At 47.3% G+C, this 24,699-nt stretch overlaps 1 protein-coding gene across 1 annotated transcript; it reads right to left on the bottom strand.

The window, feature by feature from the left end:
* Positions 1-8,951: 8,951 nt before the first annotated feature.
* SFRP2 (secreted frizzled related protein 2) lies at positions 8,952-18,157 on the bottom strand. Its single transcript, XM_075543665.1, has 3 exons — positions 17,452-18,157; positions 15,230-15,310; positions 8,952-10,175 (listed from the first exon to the last, which is right to left on the bottom strand). Exons 1-3 carry the CDS (start codon positions 17,951-17,953, stop codon positions 9,871-9,873), a joined length of 888 nt encoding a protein of 295 aa, XP_075399780.1. The 5' UTR covers positions 17,954-18,157; the 3' UTR covers positions 8,952-9,870.
* Between the last annotated feature and the right edge of the window lie 6,542 nt (positions 18,158-24,699).

Raw genomic sequence — 24,699 nt, 5'->3', positions numbered from 1 at the left:
GTGAACTTATTAGTTCTAAGAGTTTGTTATTTGTTTGTGGTTTGCTAGCTTTCTTGGAGTTTCCTACACAGATAACAGTGTTTTCAGCAAATAGAAAAGGTTATGTTTCTTCTTTTCCAATTTATATGCCATTTATGTATTTTCTTGGCCCATTGCACAAGCTAGCAATTTAGTTCTATGTTGAATAAGAGGGGTGAAAATGGATATCTTTACTTTATTCCTGATTTCCATTCTCTTTGCTGCTGAGCTTGACTACTAAGCTTACTATGCCAGGCCCTTTGTGGATGCTTTTTATCGGTTTGAGGTTATTCACCTTTATTCCTAGTTTGCTGAGAAATTTGTCATAAATAAGTATTGAGTTTTATCAAATGCATTTATTTTTGGAATTTGTTCATGCGACCATATGTTCTTTTTCTTCTATAGTCTGTTGATATGGTGGATTACATTGATTTATTTTTTTGTATATTGAACCAGGCTTGCATACTTGAAATACATCCAGCTTGGATGTACTGCATTGTTCTCTTTATACATTGTTGGATTTGATAATTGTGTTAGATTTGTTTTGTGCCAATATGGCATCTGTAGGAACATATGGGTGGAGGTTAGCCTATTAATCACATTGAAGTTTGATGACCTCCTTTGGAGATGCGCCTGCGATAAATGGTTCTAAGCCCCCCACCCCCCATCCCTCTCTCCTGGGTGGTCAGACCAGCACCAGCACACCGCTTCATCTAGCTGCCCTGGCTCATCATGTGTGCAGTGCTCTGCTTCACCTGGCAGAGCCGGCCGTGGACTGCAGTGGACCGTGTTGGTATACCATGCTGTTCCATGCCACAGTACTGCCCACCTTGCTGTGTCCGCCACCCGTGGGCACACTCCACTCATCTTGCCACTATTCAAGATACTGTACCTCCAGCCAGCCACCTTGCGTCGCTGCACAGGAGGGTCCACCATGACTTGCGTTACCACACTGTGCTACTGGCCTCTGCTACACCTCGGCATCTCATCTTTCTTCTGTCATCTAGCTTAGTGACTGAGGGAGTTGGGAGGATCTTCAGTATATTAACTGACCCACGAAAGTGAGTTGGACTGAGCTCCCTATATTGCTGTGTGGACTAATTTGTTGTTATATTACTTTTCACTATATAAATTTATCCATATTTATGGACAACATGATATATAATAACAAAACACAATAATATTTTGTTGAGGATTTTTATGTGAAAACTCATGAGAGGCATTGGTTTATAGTTTGTATGTGTGTGCGCATATGTGTATATGCTACCTTTGCCTTGTTTTGGTATCAGGGTAATATTGGCCTCATAAAGTATTTCCTCACCTTCTACTTTTTTGGAAGAGATTATGTAAAATGTGTATTTATTTGTATCTGTCAAAACAAGTGAAGACTGTCCAGGAAGGTCTAGAGAAATTTGGGTGACAGTTACTACTCTCTGTCACAGTATTGTGAGCTTCTTAAGGGTGACTATATGGCGAACATTGGAACACAGTGCATGGCACCTGCTCAATGAAAATTGCTGAATGAATGAATGGACTCTTGCTATTCAAACTACTGCAGCCTGGCCCCAAAACGGATGCCTAGTGCTGCTTACAAGAACCTGGTGGAGAGCGGACAGGAAAGAGGTGTGTGTTAGTCTGGGTAAACTAGAGAAACAAATACAGAGAGACTCATATGTATATAAGAAGGAGCTTTATATAAAGGTAATTGTATATTAAGAAACATCCCAGTCGAGTCCAGATAAAGTCCATAAGCCCAATATTAGTCCATATATCCAACACCAGTATATACATTTCTCTTCAGACTCACACAACACATGCAATAATGTTGAATGCAGGAAGATCACAGGCCAGTGGGTGGAAAGTCCTGTGGATCCAGTGATGGAGGAATCATCTCTTATGCTGGCATGGGTCTCCACATGGCTCTTCCGGCTCCAGGGCCCTGCCTTCCATCAGGGTGGCCCCAAGTTGCTTGTCAACAGGAATGTGTAGTAGAAAGAGTGTGTTTCCTGAATCCTCAGGGGAAGGCCATGCCCACACAGAGGTCTCATTAGCTATGGCCTGATTGACAGGCTAGACTCCACCCCTTCACAAGTTTATGGATTATATAACTGCCACAAAGTACCTGAGATCTCTTTGGGGAAGAAAAAAAATCTCTTTGGAAGAAAGAATATACCCAAACTCAAACTCACTGCCATTGAGTCAATTCTGATTCACGCCAACCCTGTGTGGCAGGGTAGAACTGCCCCTGTGGGTTTCTGAGACTATAACTCTTTATGGGAGTAGATAGCCTCATATTTCCCCATGATGAAGCTGGTGGTTTTGAATTGTTAATCTCGTGGTTAGCACTCAATGTGTAACACACTATTCCACCAGGGCATCCTTGGAAGAAGGCCTAAAAGATAGCATTTGTGGTGTTCCCTTCCTACCTCTATGTGTCTTAATATTACCCATCAGTCACATCATCTTGAGCAACTAACTTGCTCCAGAATCTGACAAGCATGGGGAGCTGGAGATGGGAGAGGCATCTCCTCACATGGAGATGCCATACTACCTGGACTTTGCCCCAGGAATGTTTTTATACAGTAGCTTCTTTCCTGTGCCCCTTTCGCATTAAAACAAAAAAATCTTATCTTAGTGGATTCATGTTGTACTTGTCCTTTTGTGCTTGCTTTACTTCACGTAGCACAATTTTCTCCAGCTCTTCCCAAGCGGTGATATGCTTCATGCATTCATCACTGCTTTTTAGCAATGCATAGTACTCCACTGTGTGTATGTACCACAGTTTTTTAATCCATTCATCTAAGAGACACATGTTAAGCTCACAGAAAAAAATAGGCTAAGAAAAAAAAGCTGGCAGAAAATATGCCAGGCAAATGGCATATATAAAAAAGTATGGGTTGCAATCCTAATCTCTGACAAAATGGACCTCAAGGTTTAAACCATAACAAGAGACAAGGAGGTGCACTATATATTATACTCAAAGTATCAGTAAACCAGGATCCAGTGAGCATAAGAAATATAAACACGCCTAATGAGAGACTCATGAAGTTCATCAAACAATTAAAAAGAGGAAAAAAGAAACCACAGAATCAGTAATCATAGTAGGTGACTTTAACACACCATTATCAGAGAAAGATAGATCACTGGGAAATAAGCTCATCAAGAAGGTTACAAAGCTTAACACTACAATTAGGCAAATGGACCTGATAGACATTTATAGAGCCTTTCGTTTCAAGGCCAAAACAATTCACATTATTTTCAAGTGCACATGGCTCCTTTTCAAAAATAGACCACACGCTGGGGCATAAGTCGTGCCTGAGTACATTTAAACACATAGAGATTACTCAGATATCCTTTTTGGATCGTCACGTCATAAAGCTGAAGATCAATAAAAGGATGACCAGAAAACCAAGGGCAAACAATTGGAGGATGGAAAACGATCTTCTGCGACACAAATGGGCACTGGCCCAGACTAGAGAGAAGCTTAGAAAGTTTCTAGAGACCAGTGCGAACGAGAATGTAACATATCAAAACCTATGGGATACTACAAGAGCAATTATCAGTGGTAGCTTGGCAGAAATAAGTGCACATATAAAAAAGGAAGCGAGACATATGACTGATAGGCTGTCACAAAACCTCCAGAGACTAGAACAAAGTCAGCAGAACAACCCCTCCAATGGCAGAAGGAAAGAACTAATAACAACCAAGACAGAGTTAAAGTAGGGGGAAGACAAGAGAACGTTGCAAAAAAATTGATACATCAGAAAGCCAGTTATTTGAAAGGATCAACAGAATCAAAAGAGTGCTTTGCGGCAAGCCTAACCAAGGAAAGGCAGAGCAATCATCAATAGTCAGGATGAGGGATGAAACAGTGGAAATCACAACTGAGACCAACGAGATTCACAGGATAATCACAAAGTTCTGTGGAAGTCTGCATTCTAAGGAATTCAACTATTTGGAAGACATGAAAAAATACTTGGAAAAATAATCCTTCCCTAGATTACCCCAGATAGAGGCTACGAATCTCAACAGACTCATCACCAAAGAAGAAATAGATATGGGTATTAGAAACTACCAACAAAGAAAGCTCAAAGACAGATTCACAGGAGAATTTTACCAAGCATGCAGGATCGATCTGACACCAATCCTCCACCAACTATTGCAGAGCATAGAAAAGGATGACAAACTCCCAAACTCATTCTAAAAATCAAGTATTACTTTGATACCCAAACTGCGTAAGGATCCCACAGGAAGAGAACTACAGACTGATATCTCTAATGAACATAGGTGTAAAAATCCTTGACAAAATATCGGCCAATCTATCATCCACCATGATCCGGTAGGATTCGTCCCAGGTATACAGGGATGGCTTAAATCTGAAAATCTATCAATAGTATACACCACATTGAGAAGAATCACATAATAAAATTGATTTAGAAAAAGCACTTGACAACATCCAACATCCATTCCTAATTAAGACACTCAATAATATAGGAATGGAAGGAAAATTCCTCAAGTTAATACCAACTATCTATGAAAAGCCAACAGCCAACATCATAGTGAGTGGAGAAAAGATTAAAACAATCCCACTGATAAAGGGGACCAGACAAGGATGCCCCTTGTCCCCACTTCTATTCAACATTGTACTGGGGGTCCTAACTAATAACATAAAACAGCGGAAGGACATTAAAGGTATCCAACTGGCAGAGGAGGAGGTGAAACTATTGCTATATGCAGATGACATCATTCTAAACATTGAAAATCCCCAAAGTTCCACAACAGGAGTACTGACAGCGATGCAGGGACATGGAAGAATGGCAGGATACAAGCTCAACAAACAGAAGTCTATTGGGTTGCTATATACTTCAGACAGGATCATGGAAGAGGAGATCAAGATCGCAGTACCCTTCACAATTGCCAGGAGCAAATTGAAATATCTAGGGATATATTTAACCACAAAGCACAATATTTATACAAGGAAAACTATAGGACCCTACTACAGGAAACCAAAAGTGACCTCCACAAGCGGAGGTATATCCCATGCTCATGATAGGAAGACTCAATATAGTAAAGATGTCAATTGTACCCAAGGCATTATATAAGTTTAATGCTATTTTGATTCAGATACCGGTAACTTTCTTCAAAGAATTGGAAACACTGACCACCAATTTCATATGGAGCAGGAAGAAGCCCAGAATTACTAGAGAGCTCCCTAAGAAGAAGGACAAAGTCAGAAGACTCTCTTTACCTGACTTTAACACCTATTACGCAGCCACAGTGGTTAAAACAGCATGGTACTGGCATAATGACAGATACGTCAATCTATGGGAAAGAACATACACAATTCCAGGTCCATCTGTGACCTTTATGACTGTCTCCCCACTGGTCCTGGGAGGAATTCCAGGAGCTGCCCCTTCTAGTCTGAAGTCTATTCTGGGGATCTCTTCAGGAGCTTTGTGTCTTTTCTTTGCTCCCGTTGCTGTTCTGTTCTGTTTCCTTCATGGTTTGCCCTGCTACAGGGGGGTAAGGGGGACAGAGGCGGGTTCAGACTGGACTAACTCCCCAGTATTGTCCTCTGTTGTGATATGTTCCAGTGAGGGGACACCATGTCTTGAGCTGTTGTCAGCCCTCCAGTCCTCTTTGTGCCTGAGCAACTCCATGCAGGGATGTCGTCCTCCAGGCTTGGTGTGCCCATATGGGGTCTAGACCATCCCTTTCTTTTTCTCCTTCTTGGTTTCTTTCCATGTGGGCCTGGCATGCCGGCCCCTCTCCCCAACCTGTAGGTTTAGTGTTGTGCTCTGTAGTGCATAGGTCTAGGGAGGGGGTCATTTGGCTCTGATCGTTGCCAGGCCTGTAGCCCAATCTTTCATGCATTCCTCCACTTGCTTACATTGCCCTCAAGGTTTGGTGCACTGTGGTGGGGTCTGCATGCACAGTCCCAGTTCTGTGGAGACATAAACAATACTGTCCCCCTGGGTGGGTTAGTGCCCTGCTCCCCCATGGCATCATCTCCCTCAACCCACCTTTCCTCCCTTCCCCTTCTTTGTGTTGGAATAACATGTACCTCCTTGGGTTGACCCCCACCTGACTGCCAGTAGGCTTTTCTTCTATACCTACTGTACTTACCTCAGGGCACTCATGTTGTACTTGTCCTCTGTGATTGGTTAACTTCCCTTAGAATAATTTCCTCCCACTCTTCATATATATATATATATCTCCTTTTTTTAATTATCTTCAGCTAACCTGAATCAAGCAACCTATTTTCTATTGGAGTTAAATACTCTCCCCAATGTCACCTTGGAGGTAAACACCTCCCTCTGATATGGAATAGTAAAATATTTTGTTTGCATGCTCTTTCTCTCTTATTAAATTCCGAGTTCCTTTTGGACAAGGAACCCTGGTGGCATAGTGGGTTACAGGTTGGGCTGCTAATTGCAAGGTCAGAAGTCTGGAGGCACCAGGCATTCGGTATGAGAAAGACGATGCATTCTACTCTTAAAAAGAATGACAGTCAAGAGGACCTGATGCAGAGGGTTTAAGTGGAGAGCAAATGCTTTGGGAGTGATTAGGGAAAAGAATGTATGGATGTGCTTTATACAATTGATGTATGTATATGTGTGGATTGAGATAAGAGTTGTATGAGCCCCTAATAAAATGTAAAAAAAGAAAAGAAAATGCTTAGGGCAAAGAATGTACAGATGTGCTGTATACAATTGATGTATGTATATGCATGGATTGTGATAAGAGTTGTATGAGCCCCTAATAAAATATTTTTAAAAAATTTTTAAAAAATAAAAAAAAGAACGACAGTCTTGGAAACTCACACGGGGCAGTTGTACTCTGTCCTATAGATTTGCCATGCGTCAGAATCAACTCAATTGCTGTGTTTTGGGTAGGGTCTCCTGGTGGCACTTTCAGATAAGCATTAGACTGCTAACCACAAACTTGGTGGTTCAGCCTCACTGGTCACTCCACGTGAGCAAGATGAGGCTCTGTTCCTCTTACGGCGCGCAACCTTGGAAACTCTAGAGAGGATTGCTATGAGCTGGAATGAACTTGATACCGTGGGTTTTAGCTTTTGGTTTACGAAGGGTCTGTCTGAGCTTCCTAGTGATGCCTTAACAAAAGACTTCAAATCGAGTGGATTTAAATAACTGCTCTCCCCGCCCCCCAACCTCCCCAAGTTCTGGATTCTAGGAGTCAGAATTCAGGGCACGGGCAGGACGATGTCCTTTCTCTGTTGCCTCTAGCGTAAGGTCCATAAGGTTGTGTATCTAATGAGTTAGAACCAACTCCAAGCCACCTAATAACAACATATAGCACAGTGGCTTTGGGCTCCATTGGAGAGGGAACATTCAGACAGGTTAGTTTCTTCACAACCATTCTCTCCATCTATTTTTGGCATATTGTACACATTTCTTCCTTCTAATTTCTAAATTCTGAGTGGGTTGCTTTTCTGTTGCCTTTTCTTCCTCTTCCCCTGCCTCATCCAGGGTCTGTGGTCCTGTGCCAAATGTTTGCTGTGAATGTGGGCCCTGATACATCAGTGCTCCACTTTCAGTCAAGTGCCTGAGCCCCTCCTGGGAACAGGGCAAGTTCTGACTGTAAAATAGAATGAAACACAGACTCAAGTTGGCAACCCCTAAGAAAATGAAAGGTATTGCTGAAATCATACAACCATGTTGTAGATTATGACTTTTAAAAAGTTTATCTATCTATCTATCTATCATCTATCTATCTATCTATCTATCTATCTATCTATCTATCTATCTATCTATCTATCATCAATGTAGAATTTTAAGCTTAATTGATAAGAAGTCACCAGTGAAAGGCTGTACAAGAACATCCCTAAACTTTTCCCATTGATGGGAAGACACTTTGTTGCCCTCACCCGTCCCATTTTTAAAAACTTCGTATAATTTTTCATGAGTATACATGCACGATTGTAGTTTTTGTGAGTGGGTGGTTATTTGTTCTCCACACTCCCTCATGCAAGCTCCATGAGCACAGAGCCCTGGGCAGGTCTCCACCCTGAATGCAGGGAAGATGCTCAGGAACATTTGCTAGATGAATGCGAACTGCACCGCTGCTCTCATCCACTCCGACTGACTCCAGAAAGCCAGACTCACTGCATCTAGTCAATGCCGACTCAGCAACCCTTTAGGACAGAGGAGAGCTGCCTCTCTGAGTTTCCCCTACTGGGACTCTGTAGGGGAGTAGGTAGCCCTGTCTTTCTCCCAAGGAGCATTTGGTGGTTTCAGACTACGAACTTTGAGGATTGCAGCCCAGTGTTTAACCACTGTGCCCCCGGGCTCGTTCACAGGTTGACTAGAAGGTGGCCATTTATTGTCTGAGAGGGTTTTCAATCTTGGCTCTGCTTCTTATCAGCCATGCTGCCTGACTTCTCTGAGCCCTTTCCCTTATTTACCAATTAGGGTTTTGCCCAAGTACAATCATAAAGAGTTTGGATGGACATTTTCTGGATGGATGATGCCTGCCCGTTCCTCATCTCACTGTCTTCCAGCCTGCGCTTTCCTTACCATGGCTTTCTTTTTGTGAGTTAAAGTGGGGAAGAATCAACATCTTGGCAACGTTGACTCCTTTTCCATACAAAAGCACAGCCATGAAGCTCATACATCTCAGAGTAGCTGCGGCTGCAGCTGCCCTGACCTGCTGAAGAGAGGGGACAAAAGGACCAAAGCCCTTTTTTTAGAGTCCTGCCAGTCTCTGCTCCTCAGGAGGTGGAATCTAGATGTGAGATGTCTGGGGGGGTGGGGATGGGGAGTGGGTGACATTTTTGGAGTCACCGAAGAAACATACACTTCACACAGTGGATGGGCTGGGCTAACTTTCAGAAGGCAAGTGACCAATCAGTCCTGCAGAATTCCTCCCCAATTCCTCTTCGAAGAAGACAAGACAATAAAAATAGGTACAACAGGTGGCAAAGTTTATATACAAGAATATAATGTTTATCTGAAATATTTACAGTGTTGGTTAAAGCAGTATTTTTACAACTTTGGAAGGTAAGCTATTATGTATATTACAGGTAAGTCATAATGGTTTCTTTTGCAAAATTAAGTAAAGAAATATTTTAAACAAAGCTTAATGTACTCGGGTCGGTTTATCTTGTGTTGTCCCTTAATCTGATAAAAATCATGCTCTGATTCATGGTTGATGCTTTTGTTTTATTTAATATTTTTAAAATAATGATTTTTGTAAAAAAACCAATAGAAGTATTGTAGCTGGAAAATATAATACATGCAACAGCGGTAAGTTGCCAACTGGGGTGCAAAAAGACAGGTGAATTGTTGGGACACTGACACACCGAGTCAGCAGGCTGAGCTGAGGGAGGTTGAGATAACAGCCAGCGTTTATCTCAACAGGCCCGCACCGCACAGAAAAATGAGGCCATTTGCACGTTATGTACACAACCTCAGTCAAAGTAAAGTAAAACCAGCTGATCCAAACAGGGGGGAGTTAAAAAAAAGACCCAAGTCACAGTTGTATCTATTCAACACTAGCTGAAAAGTGAGCTATTAAAAAAAGTGAGCTATTTTAATACTTCATAAAAATATTCATGGTTTTATTCGTTTGAATATGTCTACAAGATTTGGGTGAGGTTTTTTCCCCCCTTGAGGTGAAAACAGGTATACATTGCTGGGGTCTTATAGCTCAGGAGACGCTGGGGGTGCAAACGTGCAAAAGACAGGGGGTTGGAACTCCGGGTTGGGGCTGGAGCTGTGGGGACTGTGCTTGGGAAGGAGGGCTGAGTCCCGGGAGGAGAAGGGGTCAGCCAGCTCTGGAGCCCACCCGCCTGCCCGCCACCAGGGGACCCCTGGGCGCTGGGAGCAGCTAGCACTGCAGTTTGCGGATGCTGCGGGAGATGCGCTTGAACTCTCTCTGCCCCTTCTGCCACCGCTTCACCGAGGTGATCACCAGCTCCCCGCCCTGCTTCTGTCCCATGACCAGGTAGGGCGCGCTGATGTCATTCATCTCCTCGCAGGTGCACTGCAGGCTGTCCTTGAGCCACAGCACCGACTTCTTCAGGTCCCTTTCAGACACTCCGTTCAGCTTGTAAATGGTTTTGCTCTTGGTCTCTAGGATGATCTTGGTATCTCGGTTGATGTAAGTGATCTCCTTCACTTTTATTTTCAGCGCTATGAAGACACAAGAGGGCAGAAAGATTCACCCTAGCTGTAACTCGGGGCTTCGATAGAAGCAGGAACCCTGCTGGCGCAACGGTGAAGCGCTTAGCTACTAAGGGACAGGTTGGCAGTATGAAGCGCCCCACTAGCTCTGCTTGGGAAGGTCCTGGAGGTCTGCCCCCGCAGAGACGGCAAACCTCTGAGGCCGTTGGATCCCACACCACCTAACGACAGCAACCATAATAAACGGGAGCTTTCCTCACCCTGCTCTTCTCTCTGCTGTGTGCCGCCTGGGGGAGGGAAGCCCAGCTATGAAACTGTCAGAGGCTGCAGGAAGCGGGTTGGGGGACTGAGGGGCAGCAGGTGGCCCCGTTTCTAAAGACTCAAAGAGTCTGTCAGGCATTTGGTTCCAAATCAGGCATCCTTTGAGAATGCTTTCTCTTCGTGGGGCCTCCATGAACTTTGCTTCTCCTTTCCTTGCCCGTGTGTGTATGCGCGCGCGCGTGCATGTGCACATGCTCATGAAGGCCTGTGTGTGTTTAACGTAGGTTGCATGTGGCCCGTGCTCTGCCCAACAAATGACTTCCCCTATTGGAAACTTCAACATGAAATGAAATGCCTGCCTCGTAGGTGAAACTCAATCCTCCTGCGGCCATAAACTTTAAACTCAATTTATTGCGTCGGAGAAGTTTTTGGACAAACCTGTAAGGAAAGTGTATTACACAATCATTGTTTTCTAAAGAACAGATTACAGGGAAGGAGAATTGATCTTCCAGCTGCATTTGATTTGGTAAAGTAACTGGGGGGAGGGGGGATGCAAGGCTCCTTTTAAAAAAGAGCACAACTTGTTTAGCTGTAAAACTGTTTTTCTGAATACCTCATCCTAATATGTTATCCTTGCCTGTCCACGGCCAAGGCGTTTACAGATATATAAGTACTGTTTCCAAAACGTATATGTAAACTCATTAGAATGCCAAGGCCAAAAGTAAGTGGTTTACTATAAAAGACACATTTTAGAGTCTTGAACAGTACTCTCTGAGAAAGAAAACCCTATAAACACGAACGCTGGAATTAAATCTCAAGACTCCACAAAGACAGGAAAAGGATGGGATCTGAAGGTTGAAAAGGATCATCCAGTTAAGATCTCTTGCTTCAGACATGAAGAATCTTAAAAACAGAGGCATTTAATAACTTATGAGACGCCCTGGTGGAGCTGCGGTCAAGCGCTTGGTTAATAACCGGAAGGTTGGCAGTTTGAGTCCACCAGCTGCTTAGAGGGAGGTGGTCTGTTCCTGTCAAGATTACAGCTTTGGAAACCCTATGGGGCAGTTAGCTATACTATGTCTATAGGGTCAGTATGAGTCACACTTGATGGCAGAAGATAAAAAAAGAAAGCCCCCAAATAATTATACACTCAAAATACCTTGAATACTAATTTAAGCAGCAGACTGCTGCCATCAAGTTGATTCCAATTTATAGTAACCCTAAGGGATAGAAGTTGAATTGCCTCCCAGGATCTCCAAGGTCCACTGCCAGGCCTTTCTTCCAGGGAGCAGCAGAGTGCTCAAACCACAAGGGAATTCAACCGAGCTTGGCTCTTCCAGGCAAGCAGGAAATGAGAGGCTCAATCAGGTTAAGTCAAAGATGCTGTGGGTTGGGCAATCACGGTCTTGTCTAATAGTCATCAGCACTGTACTTCTGATTTCTCAGAGCTTATGAAACTTAAGTCATGGGAGAGTCACATGGATATGTCACATGTTCCTACAGTCTCTGCCCAGGAGGTGGGGGTACTGGAAGACAGCACGAATTGGGCATGTGCAAGATTCCACCTAGTCAAATAATACAGTCTTGCTTCAACATCGGAAACATTCTCACTTTTCATCTGGGAGAAGGTTGATTTCTTATCTTTCTTGAGCTCTGAATGAAGCAACTTTGCAAAAATTTACCATGGAGGAACTACCCAAGATTTCCTTCTTGGCCTTTTACCCAAACATAGGGAACCCAAGTCCCAAAATAGCTCTCCCACTCCCGGAATGACAATGCAGGATATGTCTGGAGACAGTGGTGAGCATACTGTCTGGTCTAGCAAGAGTGCTGTCTACACTAGGAGGCTGTTCTCATTCATCATTTACCAGCACTTAAGCCCTGATTAGAATTGACTCGATGGCAGTGAGGAAGCCCTAGTGGCAGTGTGGCATGGAGTTGCAAACCACAAAGTTGGCAGTTCAAACTCACCAGCCACTGCCTGGGAGAAAGTTGAGGCTGTCTGCTATAAACAAACAAACAAACAAACAAAATACCATCTTGGAACCACTATGAGTGGTTTTGCAGCTCAGCGTGTAGCCACTTACAGTTAACAGCTCCGTGCATAACCACCAGGGCTCCTCTGTAACTCTTTCAGGAGTAGAAAGCCTCATATTTCTCCTGAAGAGCAGCTGGGAGTCTTGAACTACTGACTTTGTGATTAGCAGCCCAACCTGGAACCCACTACACCACCAGTCTTCCTCCCTAAAAACACAGGCCATATATAAAACAGAAGTAAATGATATCATTTATCCTCAGAAATTCAGCTTATCTCTGAAAGTAAATGTGGGGAAATAGAAAACAAAGCTTGCAACGCATCTTCAGGCGCCACATTTAATGGGATGACCTCAGCCTTGTAAAGGTTTTTTGTTTTGCCTCTAAGGAGGAAGAATGTGAGGAAGTACTCACGTACACAGCCATTTTCAACCCATGTTTTGCAGGGCATCTTCAGCAAGCTACTATAGGAGAGAATGTGTGTGTCTCAAATCCAAATGCTTGGGATCCCCACAATATAATAACTTTTCCAAGGAAGCCAAGAGAGAAATGTATTAGGTTGCCAGAAAAAAATAACATAAGAAAATGTAAGCGTTCTATGAAAATTACTTCTTTCTAGCTCATCCTTAAGCAAGTCTGGTTTCGGGGAGAGTGAAAACTCTTGTTTGGGCAAGGCTCTGGTGGTTTGGGAGTTTCTGCTGTAACTGTGTTCTCAGCTAACGTATGTATATTTGAGCATAGACATGTGCAACCCTGTCATCTACAGTGGTGGTTCTTCATGAGGGAAATGATTGGTCAGGACTTACCAGCAGTGATTAAATTGTTCCCAGGTTTTCAGGGACTCAAAGGGCCAAGATTCTGAGATGGGAAGGTAAGATAAGAAGGGAGTAGGGGGGCATTCCTCAACAATAGAGGCGCCAGTGATTTCCCTCAGTCTCAAGGACTTGGTTGAGTAACTAAAAATTCTAATGCAGGACTGTGGCAAACAACCCAAACGGACTGCAGAGACGATAACTCTTTATGGGAGTAGGAAGGTTCTACTTTCTCTTGTGGAACTGCTGGTGGGTTTGAGCCAGGGCTCCTGAGAGAGCCTACTACATTTCGACAGATAGGGACCTTCTGCCTTTTAAAAGTATACCAAAAATTACCTGTCCTTGGGATAGGTTGAGAGTAAGATGTGTGCCTCCTAGGAAGTGCCTGGGTGAAATTCTTGGCCTCTCTACAACTGGGTATGGAGCAGAGAAGTCAGGAGGGAATCCTGCACAGATAAAGGTGCCAGCTCACCAGTTACTATCAATGTGCTTTTAAGTGAGTGTTTCATTTTATGGAATTTGGGGAATATATCACACACAAAGTCAGCAGTTTGAAACCACCAACCACCTCCAAAGGAGAAAGGGGAGGCTTTCCACTCCCATAAACATTAACAATCTTAGAAACACCAGAGCAATTCATCTTCCATGTATCTTTTAAAGTAAATAAATTCTTTCTTTCTTTTTGATGATTTGCAAAAGTTTGGCTCATGTGTCTGGACTTTTTCAGGAAATACTTAGAACGTGTGTTAAAAAAGGTTTATAGCCTCCCCCCAGGGGGATAACAGAATCTGAAGGGAGACAGTGGTTGGTGTAAGATATGAAAACACCCTGATAAAATGATTAAAAAAATAAAATAAAATGAAGCTAAAAAACAAAGAAAAGAAAAAGATATGAAAGTAATAATAATTTATGATTTTATCAAGGGGTCACAAGGGTGGGAAGTAGGAGGGAAGGAAAAGAGAGGAGCTGATATCAAGGGCTCAAATAGAAAGTAAATGTTTAGAAAATAATGATGGCAACTTATGTACAAATATGCTTGATACAATTGATGTATGGATTGTTATAAGAGCTGTAAGAGCCCTCAATAAAATTATCTTTAAAAAAACAACTGCCAAACAAACAAATAAAATGGCACAAGAATTATAAAAAATAAAGACTTATAGTGGTGTTTCCAGGTCATGGTAAGGTGTCTTTTCTATAAACCAATCTTTCGAGCAAATTAAATTTAAGAACACCTGTCTACCTTCTTAACTAGCACTGTGGATAAATTCACAAATGGAAAAATTTAGAGATACAGAGGATTATGGGTTGTAAATAGATTATTAGATATAAAAATATTTCTATCTGGAGAATACGCTTTTGCTTATTGTCAGGAGAAACCCCAAATGAGATCAGAAATTTGCCACTGAAAATGCGTACTATGAATAACACTGTTTAATGACAGTTTCCCAGAAGCACAGCCCTCACCTGAGATGGAACACCTGCGAGGAAGGAACCTAGGATGGAGCAAATTTGTTGCTGCTTGGTGCCAGTGAGTCCGTTCCAACCCATAGCGTCCCCACGCACAACAGAAGGACACACGGCCTTGTCCTGCACCGTCCTCACAGTTGGTCCTCTCCCTGAGGCCTCTGTTAGAGCCATTGTGTCAATCTGTCTGACTGAGGGACGCCCTCTGTTTTGAGGCCCTTCCACTGAAACAAGCGTGATGTCAGCTTAGAATCAAAGTCACTGCCATCGAGTCCATACTGACTCACAGGACAGGGTAGAACGGCCAAGAGAGGTTCCTGGTCACAAGAGTAAAAAGCCCCGTCCTTCTCCCTGATGTCACTTTAGATGCATTTATTTAAATCAGCTGCTATGGTATTTCACCCAACCTTTCTCGACTAACACTTTATGTTCCTGGCAATATAGCCTTCGAATGTGCAATCTTTTAACTGGTGGTGGTGTGTTACTTACCGAAATCATTTTTACAAAGAGTTTCCATGATGTCGTTGTCATCCTCACTTTTACTTTTGCAGGCTTCACACACCTTTGGTGCTGGAATGCAGAAGAGCAATGGTCAGGCAGTTAGGAAACGGCACGTGGCACTAGCAAACAAGTCAAGGGCCTTCTCTAGGCTGGAGCAGCAGTTCTCCTAGGGGACCAGCTTCGGCCTCAGCCAAGTAGGCTCACTTATTCCTCACAAAGGATCCCAAGTCTCTCCTTTTTGGTTGAGCACAATGAGAATGCTCGCATGCTGTGTTTCCCCACACAACAAGGGAGCTCTGATGGACAGTGCAGGTGTTGGAAGCTGTGGTCACAGGTTGGAGCTCTTCACCTCTGCCTCCCCACCCCTGGAAACAAAATGAAACTGGGAAGCAGTTATTCCCAAGACCCCCCACCAAGGAGAAAACACCGACAGAGCAGCACACTGGTTACCAGCAAATAGGGCTGAAAGACCGGCTCTGTCAGCTGTGGGCCCCGGCTGGGCTCTTGGGAACAGCTGTGTCTCTGTGTCTGAGGAGCAATTTCAAGGTATTAAGCGGCCTGGAGTGGGAGGGGGGCTAGGGTTGTGAGGATCCTTGTGAGGCTATCCCTCATTAATGACAAGAGCCCTGCTGCCGGTGGTTTGTGTCACCGCTTCTTTCTGGCAAGTTTGAGCTTTTAAGTGGCACTCCTTTCATTGCGATGCGGGACTTCTCCCTTAGAGGCTCTTCTGGCCCTGCTTGGCCGGTTTCAAGCTCTCAAAAAATCCAAACACACAGAGCTTCCCGATGCTTATCACAGAGGAAGCAAAAGCATCTAGGAGTGCTGAATGAACGGAGGGACTGTGCACTATCGCAAGGACACCAAATGGATGGGGGGGGTGGAGGGGGGAGAGGAGAAAACATCTTCCCCTCCTCCCACTTATACATGTGCTAACAGGGTCTTTTAAATGTAGATGAAATGACATTTCCATGAATCTGAAATGGAATTTTCAGAGAAAAATTGTGTGGCCAATCATAGACAACGGAAAAGAAATCAATTTAGACAAATTACAAAGAGCAAATTCTGCTGAACATCAGCAACTCTTATTTTGAAGTGGGAAAATGATTTAAAACTTTTTTTAGAGACATGTACAATGTAGATGTCGAGGCCTATAGTGAGAGAGAAGAAAACACCCAAACAAGGCTGTCTAGCATTTCCATCAGCAGCTAGGAATGTATATAAAATGTTACTAACCTGCATTGGTTGGCTTTTGGTATATGTCGGACAAATGTTTGAAAAATGCCAAACATTTGCAATAAATTAGAAATCTAACCAATAAGATGTTTGGAAAGGCACGGTGCCTGCCAGGAAAGCTTGCTAAACAATTTTGCATTTTCTTTAACTAATGATGGATGTAGGAAACCAATTAGAGATTGAAAGGGAGATGCTGTCGAATGCCTTGAAAGCCCCCTTTCCATTCCCGAGGGACCCAAATCAGCTCAGATGTACTCCTTTCAGGAAACCGTATACAATACCCATGATGTTTCTATTGCCCTGGAGAGTTTGTGCCCAGAACTTCTTTCTTTTTTCTGAAAAACAAACCCCGAAACAAACCAAAAAACCAACACTGACGAAACGTTCTTTTACACAGTTTTCTCAGAAAAACTAAGACTAAAGACTGAGCGTGCTAGATGAATCCTGGAGTTTCCTTTTGTGTCGCGTCGACAAGTTTCTTCCTCCATCACCTAAACAATCCCACCAACCCTAAATTGCTCAGCATGCCCCTTGCTAGATCCCTCCTTGAGCCAGCCCTCCTTTTATTTCCAATATCTCAATTGGCGAAGGATAAAAAGTGTCTTAAAGGGTGATCTGTTTGTACACCTTAGCTATTCAGCCCGCCCGGGGGGAATCCAGTCCTAAGAACCGGCTGAGTGTGAGAGGCTGACCCAGGAGTCTCTGGTCCAAGAGTCTCATCAACCATCAGGGCGCTTCGTCGCTCTAGCATCCTTTAAAAAATTGAATGTGTATTTATCAAGAACAGTCATTACAAAAAAAAGATGATCCCTAAGAAGGAGCCACTGGTATAACTTGGGGTAAGCAATCACAAATTGACACGGGCTTGTGGCTATGACACCCCGGAAAATACCCCCGTGGGGCCGCCCACCGCGGGGTGGAGGGACACCGTGCCCCCTGGAGCCCGGGGGCGGCGCGAAGGAAGAAGGGGGGCTTACCTTCCTCGGTGGCCGGCAGGAGGTGGTCGCCGCTGGCGAGTGGGATGCAGAGGTCGTTGTCCTGGGGGAAGCGGTCGCACTCGAGCATGTCCGGCCAGGGGAAGCCGAAGGCGGACATGACAGGGGCGCAGCGCTCCTTCACCTGCACGCAGAGCGAGTGGCACGGCTGAATGGTCTCGTCCAGGTCGTCGAGGCAGACGGGGGCGAAAAGCGAGCACAGGAACTTCTTGGTGTCGGGGTGGCACTGCTTCATGACCAGCGGGATCCAGGCGCCCGCCTGCTCCAGCACCTCCTTCATGGTCTCGTGGCCCAGCAGGTTGGGCAGCCGCATGTTCTGGTACTCGATGCCGTGGCACAGCTGCAGGTTGGCCGGGATGGGCTTGCAGTTGCTGCGCTTGTAGGAGAAGTCAGGCTGCCCGAAGAGGAAGAGCCCCCGCGCCGAGCCCAGGCACCAGTGCGAGGCGAGGGCGAGCAGCAGCAGCGAGCCGGGGCTCCGCGACATGGTGGGCGTGCGACCCCCCGGGGGGCGGGAAGGGACCTGCGGAGAGCGGCGGCGGCCGGGGCTCGAGCTCCTCCCGGGCCCGCTCGGTGCGGCTTCGGGGGCCTGGGCGGCGGGAGCACGGGGCGGGCGCGGCTCCGCGGGGCTACCCGGCGCGCGGCTCTCGGGGACTCCGACCCCGGGGAGTCGAGCGAGCGGCGGCTGGGGCTCCGCCAGCGTTTTCTGGGGCCTTTTAATGCAAATCTAGAGGTGGGGCTGGGGGCTGGAGGGGAGGAGCCAGGGGAGGGTAATCCGAGGAGGGTTGGTCACTGCTGGTTGGGGCTGGTTTTCCGTAGAAAAGACGCTTCCCGCGCTCCTGGGAAGGACGGGGGGCCGAGCTCCGCCCCCTGATGCTGGCGCGTGCTCTCCAGGAGTGCTTTCAACAGCCGGCCAATAAGCCGGGCCTTCGCGACCCCACAAAGAGCGTGCGGGACCCGGGCTGCGGATTACGGGGCGCGCCGCCTCGCCACCCAGCCCCCCCCCCCCCGGGCAAACCCCCCTCCGCCCCCAGCGGGGCCAGGACTGGGCCCGACCCGGGTGGGTTTGGCTTCGGGGAGAAACTGTGTGCCCGGGAGCGGCTAGCCGGCAGACCCCGCACTCGCTCCCGGGACCCACACACCCAGGGCAGCCTTGGGAGGCCCCAGCTCGCAGCCTGGCGGCGTGCTTTCTCTTGCCCCTAAACCAAACACACACAAAAACTGTTTTCTTAAAAAAAGAAATAAATTAGGGTTATAAATAGAGTTGTATGAGCTAAGGCAAAACAACCAAACACGTGCATGTTTTTATTTTTGTTGGGAGGAGTGTCGAGGTTTTGCCCCCGTGGAACCGCCTTTAGAGAATGTCATTTGAAGCGCACACCATTGTACTTCCCACTCACTCCGGTCGTGGAGAAGAGACTTTCCCTCCTTTAAGTGGAAGGCATGACTCAATACCTGAGGGCAGGGTGGGCCATGAGACACACTGCTTGGCACAGCAGGGCACCTGGAAGGCTGGTGCCTTAAAGAGGGGACGAGCAGAGGACGCGGCAGGTGGGGGTGGCCTGGGAACAGGCCTGGGTCCCTCTCTGGGGTAGAGCAAAAAAAGAACAGTGTCCTGAGACCCACAAGGACTAGTCCTGGGCCTGCCACAAATGAGTCATTCATCCTACACATACCAAAGGGCACCGTGCAGGATGGCAGGGGTTCGCAGAGGTCAACAAGAAAAGCCTGTGCTATGGTGGATTTAAGAATCTGGTCGTCTTGACTACCGCAAAGAGTAGATTCATAGGTGCAAACAACTGAGACGAAATTTCGAGATAGGAGTGTGTGTGTGTGTGTGTGTGTGTGTGTGTGTGTGTGTGTGTGTGTGTGTTCCTTCCTATGCGCATTTGCTCCACGTTCCCTCCCTAAACTAGCGTTCCTGGCGGGCCTCAACCTCTCAGCAGGTTGGCCGTGCAGATTCAGAGCTAATCCGTGAGAGCCAACTCTGCAAATCCTTTTATATGCACATTGTTATTCCCTTCTCGGCCAGTAAAGGCCCTCAGGGCCTCAACCCTTGGTTTCCTATGTTCTCTTCCGCTTGATGCTTCGGCCTCAGCCCGGCCTTACATTGTGCCGCTGACCGCGTGATCCCACTGCTTTGAAAGGAAGGGGTCAACACGTGCGTGGCAGAAACTCAGCTTTATCTCTGACTCCTTCCTGGAGGGAAACACCCCAAAGGGAAGCACCGTCAGCAGGGAGTACACCTTCTGAACGCCAGAATTCAAGTCTCGAAGGCCCCCCCTGCTTACATTTTCCCTCCCTAGTCACTGGTGCTGGAGAAAGACGAGGCTTTCCATTCCGGCCGGGAGTTACAGGAACCCACAGGGGCAGTTCGACCCTGTTTCCCTGCATCACTACAAGCCGGAACCGACCGGATGGCAAAGGGTTTTCAGTCGTTGGCACACTGCCCCATGAGCCCTGCACTGCAAAAGGCCTGAGTTGGTCCTGGGCTTTTTTCTTTCTTTTCTTTAAAAAAAAATCACTTTATTAGGGGCTCATACAACTCTTTTTAAAAAACATTTTATGGGGAGGGAGGGGGATGGGGGAAAAAAAAGGGAAACCGAGCTGATTCCAGGAACCCAAGTGGAAGGTGAATTATGAGAGTGAGGAGTGCAACGAATGTATAAGGGTGCTTTGCTCATTTGATGTATGTACAGATTGTGATAAGAGCCTTATGAGCCCCAATAAAAAGATAAAAAAAAGAAAATGATTAGGGCAAAGAATGTACAGATGTGCTTTATACAATTGATGTATGTATATGTATGGATTGTGATAAGAGTTGTATGAGCCCCTAATAAAATGTTTTTTTAAATTATGGTTTTTTTAAAATCATTTTTTTTCTTTTAAAATTTATTTATTTATTTATTTATTTACATTTTATTAGGGGCTCATACAACTCTTATCACAATCCATACATATACATACATCAATTGTATAAAGCACATCTGTACATTCTTTGCCCTAATCATTTTCTTTCTTTTTTTTTTTACATTTTACATTTTTTATTAGGGGCTCATATAACTCTTATCACAATCCACACTCACATCAATTGTAGAAAGCACATTTGTACAATCATTGCCTTCATCAGTCTCAAAACATTTGCTCTCCACTTTAGCCCTCGCAATCAGCTCCTCATCCCCCCCCTTCCCTCCCCACTCCCCTATTTTAGGAACCCTTGATAATTTATAAATTATTATTTTGTCATGTCTTACACTGTCCGACGTCTCCCTTCACCCACTTTTCTGTTGTCCGTCCCCCAGGGAGGATGGTATATGTAGATCCTTGTAATCGGCTCCCCCTTTCCATCCCACCCTCCTTCCACCCTCCTGGCATCTCCATTCTCACCCCTGAGCTTTTAAAATTTCTAATGAAAATGCAGAGACCGAAAAGCCCCAACGAAGACAAACTGCTAGGAAAAATAAAGCCCACGACACGGAAGCACATGGACCCGAACAGCTCACAGGAGATGTTAGGACCTAGGTCTGGGAGTGGGATGCGGGTCTTCCCTGGGCTTGCCTCCGCCTTTCTGGTACCCCGCACTCGAGAGCCCCAAAATAATGGGGCTGGTTTCAGGCGCAGCGGACCGCAGGTCCAGAAGCAGCAGGAGTCGCGGTCCTCACAGGCACGCGCGGCCTTGCGCGCGGCCAGAAGCTTTGTTCCCGAGCCTCGCGAACCCCCGCCGGCCTCCAGGCGGCGCCGGGAGTCACCCCGAGTCTGGGCTCCCAGGGCCGGCACTGTCCAGCACCGATCTGCTTCCTCGCCCGCTCGGCGGCTCCCACTGCGGCCGCCGGGGTCCCCCCCAGACCCGCACCACAGATCAGCTCCACTGCTCATCCACTACGTCCTTGAACCCCCACCCGGCGTGTGCCCTACTCCCCTTTCCTGTGCTTGGATGCAGGAAAATGATTTCCCGCAGAGGGCGGAACGCAAGCGCCAATCGCCGTTTCTCTGAAAACAGTACAGACTAGGAGGGATGCTCGGTGACCAACCGGGCTCCACTGGCCAGTTCGATCCCTCCAGATGCAGCCGAACCCCGCCACCTGGCGCGAAACCCGCCCTCCGTGAGAGAGGTGTGTCCAACAGCGCGGCCCCGCGGCGGCGCCTTCCTCCCTCGCCGCCCGCCGGGGCTCACTCTCAGTCGCCAGGGGATGGATCCTTGCAATTTATCAAAAGCCGCCCAGCCTTTCGGTCTCAGGGCTGATTTCCCTTCCCCTACTCAGTACCTGCCGGTATAGGCGGCAGTTCTATTTGCTTCTATAGGGTGGCTGCAAGTCGAAATCCACTGGGTGGCAGTGAGTTAGTTGCCTGAGTTAAGAGCAAGGGACCCTGGTAGTGCAGTGGGTTAAGCGTTGGGCCCCGTTAACCACAAAGTCGGCGGTTCAATTCCACCAGCCGCTATGCTATGCAATTTACAGCCTCAGAAGAATTTCCAGGTTCAGAAACCCCGTAAAGTCAGAAACGGCCAGATGGCATCTAACAAAGAGGAGTGGGTTTAGTACTTGGAATGGAAACCGAATTCAAATCCAGGGTTAAAGGATTGCCTGCGGGCCTCTGGTGCTGGCTTGCTGCTCGCCTCTCCCTCCCCTGCCTCCTCCCCCCCCCCCCTGCGCCCCAACCTAGCACACACATATAGAGGACAGCATCCCACCCACATGCGGCACGTCTACGCCTCAGCAGCCCGCGTTCTGGACTTGACTCGTCTTCCCTGCTAGTGTCCTTCCACTTAGCAGCACTGAAGGCTTGAGGGACAAAGAAAGGTCCCACCCAGCTCTTCAGCAGAATCAACTGCTTGGTTAAACTTATTTACTAGCTAGGAGAGTCCCTGGACCTACAGGACCCTCCATGTTAGGTTCAGAGCCTTTTCTCTGTCGGACAGGCCGTCTCAATTAAGTATGGACGGTCCAGGCTGCCAGTCTCCAGGGTCTGCGCAGTTTCACGACTTGGGGTGGGGGCCAAGCTTCTTACGCCACCCACCTGCAAACAACAAAAATATGGTCTGTAAACTCTTCTTTCTCAGAGGGAGTGAATGGAAAAAAGAAAAATATCGCTGAGTGGCCTTACTTTAGTGGGAGAGTTGGAATTTCAATGATCCCTATTACGCGCCAGGCCTCCTGAGAGGTCTGAAATCTTTACAGCAACTCCAGAGCCTGGATGAAAGCGTCCTCATACCAAAGACCCTGAGCAGCCTGGAGAGGCAGGGAGAAGTCGGCGCAGGAACGAAACAGAACCAGACAAGTCTACCCCTGGCCTGCGCATGCTGCCCAAGAGAAATCTGTGACCTCGCAGGTGGATGTTATTATCTTTTAAAAAATAGTTTCAGGGCAATTGAGGCACAGAGGGGTAAGTCACCCTGGGGTGATAGTGCTCAGCGAGTTGATAGCCCCAGGCTGAATTTGGGGACCGGTTCTAATATGTTGGGAGTCTCCAGCAGGATTATCACTTGACTCCCCTCCGCACAGGCAGCCTGCCCTGCCACCTCTTCCAGGGATGGCAGGCCTGCCCCTTTCTGGCGTCCCGTGGCATATCTTTCTGGCCATGAAGACAGCCATTGGGGACGTCTTTTCCCCAAATAGACCCTGTCCCTCCTGGGTTACAAATCGGTTCCTTTTAGGACTCTGAGGCCCTCACCATTTTTAGATGTTGGGTATGAGGATGTGTGTGTGTGTGTGTGTGTGTGTGTGTGTGTGTGTGTGTGTGTGTGTGAATTAACTGCCTTTGGGCCTCCGCCCCACTACGGGACGCCGCCAGAGCACGGACTAGGCCCCGCCGTGGCCCCGCAGGGAGTCCAGGCTGCTGGCGTCCCTTGACCGCCCATTGTGACCCCAGGGATCCCGCAGGTTCCGAGGCGGATCTTGCTCCGGAGATCCATAGCGGTGCCGGCCGGGCGAGTCTTCGCTTCGCTTTTGAACGGCCGTGGAGTCTGAGAGCGACCAGCTCTCACTCTGAACTCCAGCTCTTGAATGCATCGGCTCGAGATCGCCAAGGCCAGGCTGGACCTGGCTCGCGCGCACACCCGCGAAGGCCAGGTCCAGGCAGGCTGCGGCGCGGTGGGAGCGGCGGCGGGGCCCTGGTCCCCAGCACCCGTCCCCCTCCCCCACTCTCCCCGCCCCCGCCCCCTCCGGGGCCACGCGGCGGCCGGGCTGCGCGCTCCGGGTCCACGCAGGCTGGGGAGGAAGGGCCGAGAGACCGCGTGGCAGCGGCGGGCTGGGATGCAGACTTTTCAGCGGCGGGCCGGAGCCCCGGGGCAGGGCGCGGGGTGAGGGTTTCCCGGGGCGACGCAGGAGCCCTCCTGGCGCCCTACCAGCGAAAGAACCGCTTATGGGGAGAGCCCTTTCTACCCGGTGCGTGAGCTCAGTGGTGGGTAGTACTGCCCAGGGCATTTAGGTTCCAAGGCGGTGTGACCCCGTCACGGTCTGGAGGCCCCTTTGTCTTCAAACTCACTCCACTCTTGGGGACCCGATATGACAGGGTAGAGCGACTCCTGTGGGGTTCCTAAACCGCAAATCTTTACGGAAGTAGAAAGCCTGAACGTTTGGTTGCGGAGCTGTTGGTGGTTTTGAACTTGGCGGTTAGCAACCACTCTGCCACCCAGCCTCCTTTCTTTGTCTGAGTACCGAAGAGTTACTGAACAAGGCGGGGGGGGGGGGGGATCAACTCAAAGACAGTTGCTCCAAATGACTAAGAACAATTACACTTAGATGATAACCAAGGACGCCCACAAAACATTGTCTAGTTCTTCCCATCAAGCAGGTAGTTTAGTTAACACTGTCTGGGGATGGACCTGGAAAAGCCGCTCTACGCTTACAGTGTGAGTCTCCAAGGACAGTAGAGGGAGGCTCAGCGGGGATCAGATCTGTGTGGTCCGGGCTCTGGGGGAGACCTGCTCTCTTTCTTTTCAAGATGGCTGCGCCAGGAGCAACTGGCTTGAGATGTGAGGGACGCGGCATGTGCTACTTAAATCCCTGGATTGCTTCTGCTTAGATAAAAATGTCCACAGAGTCCCCGACAGCCTTTCATCTACAGCGTAAGTAGATGCTCACATGTGGTGGATTTAATAAATCCTTGATCTGTGAGTTCAAAATCCCGAGGTTCCCGTCCACTGTGTACATCCAGAATTTATTGACTAAGCACCTCTCCTTTCCTTTTCCAACACCCCCTCTCTCTTTTGGGGGCCCATCAGTTTATCGCTGA

This window comes from Tenrec ecaudatus, chromosome 3 (assembly GCF_050624435.1).
Source record: "Tenrec ecaudatus isolate mTenEca1 chromosome 3, mTenEca1.hap1, whole genome shotgun sequence".
Taxonomy (NCBI): Eukaryota; Metazoa; Chordata; class Mammalia; order Afrosoricida; family Tenrecidae; genus Tenrec; species Tenrec ecaudatus.
This window is presented reverse-complemented; position numbering and strand designations above follow the sequence as displayed.

Coding starts and splice junctions, on each gene's coding strand:
- SFRP2 (XM_075543665.1), bottom strand. CDS start 17,953: ATGTCGCGGAGCCCCGGCTCGCTGCTGCTGCTCGCCCTCGCCTCGCAC. Junction 15,311..17,451: donor CCTGCCGGCCACCGAGGAAG/GTAAGCCCCCCT, acceptor TCTGCATTCCAG/CACCAAAGGTGTGTGAAGCC. Junction 10,176..15,229: donor TCTTTGTAAAAATGATTTCG/GTAAGTAACACA, acceptor GTGTCTTCATAG/CGCTGAAAATAAAAGTGAAG.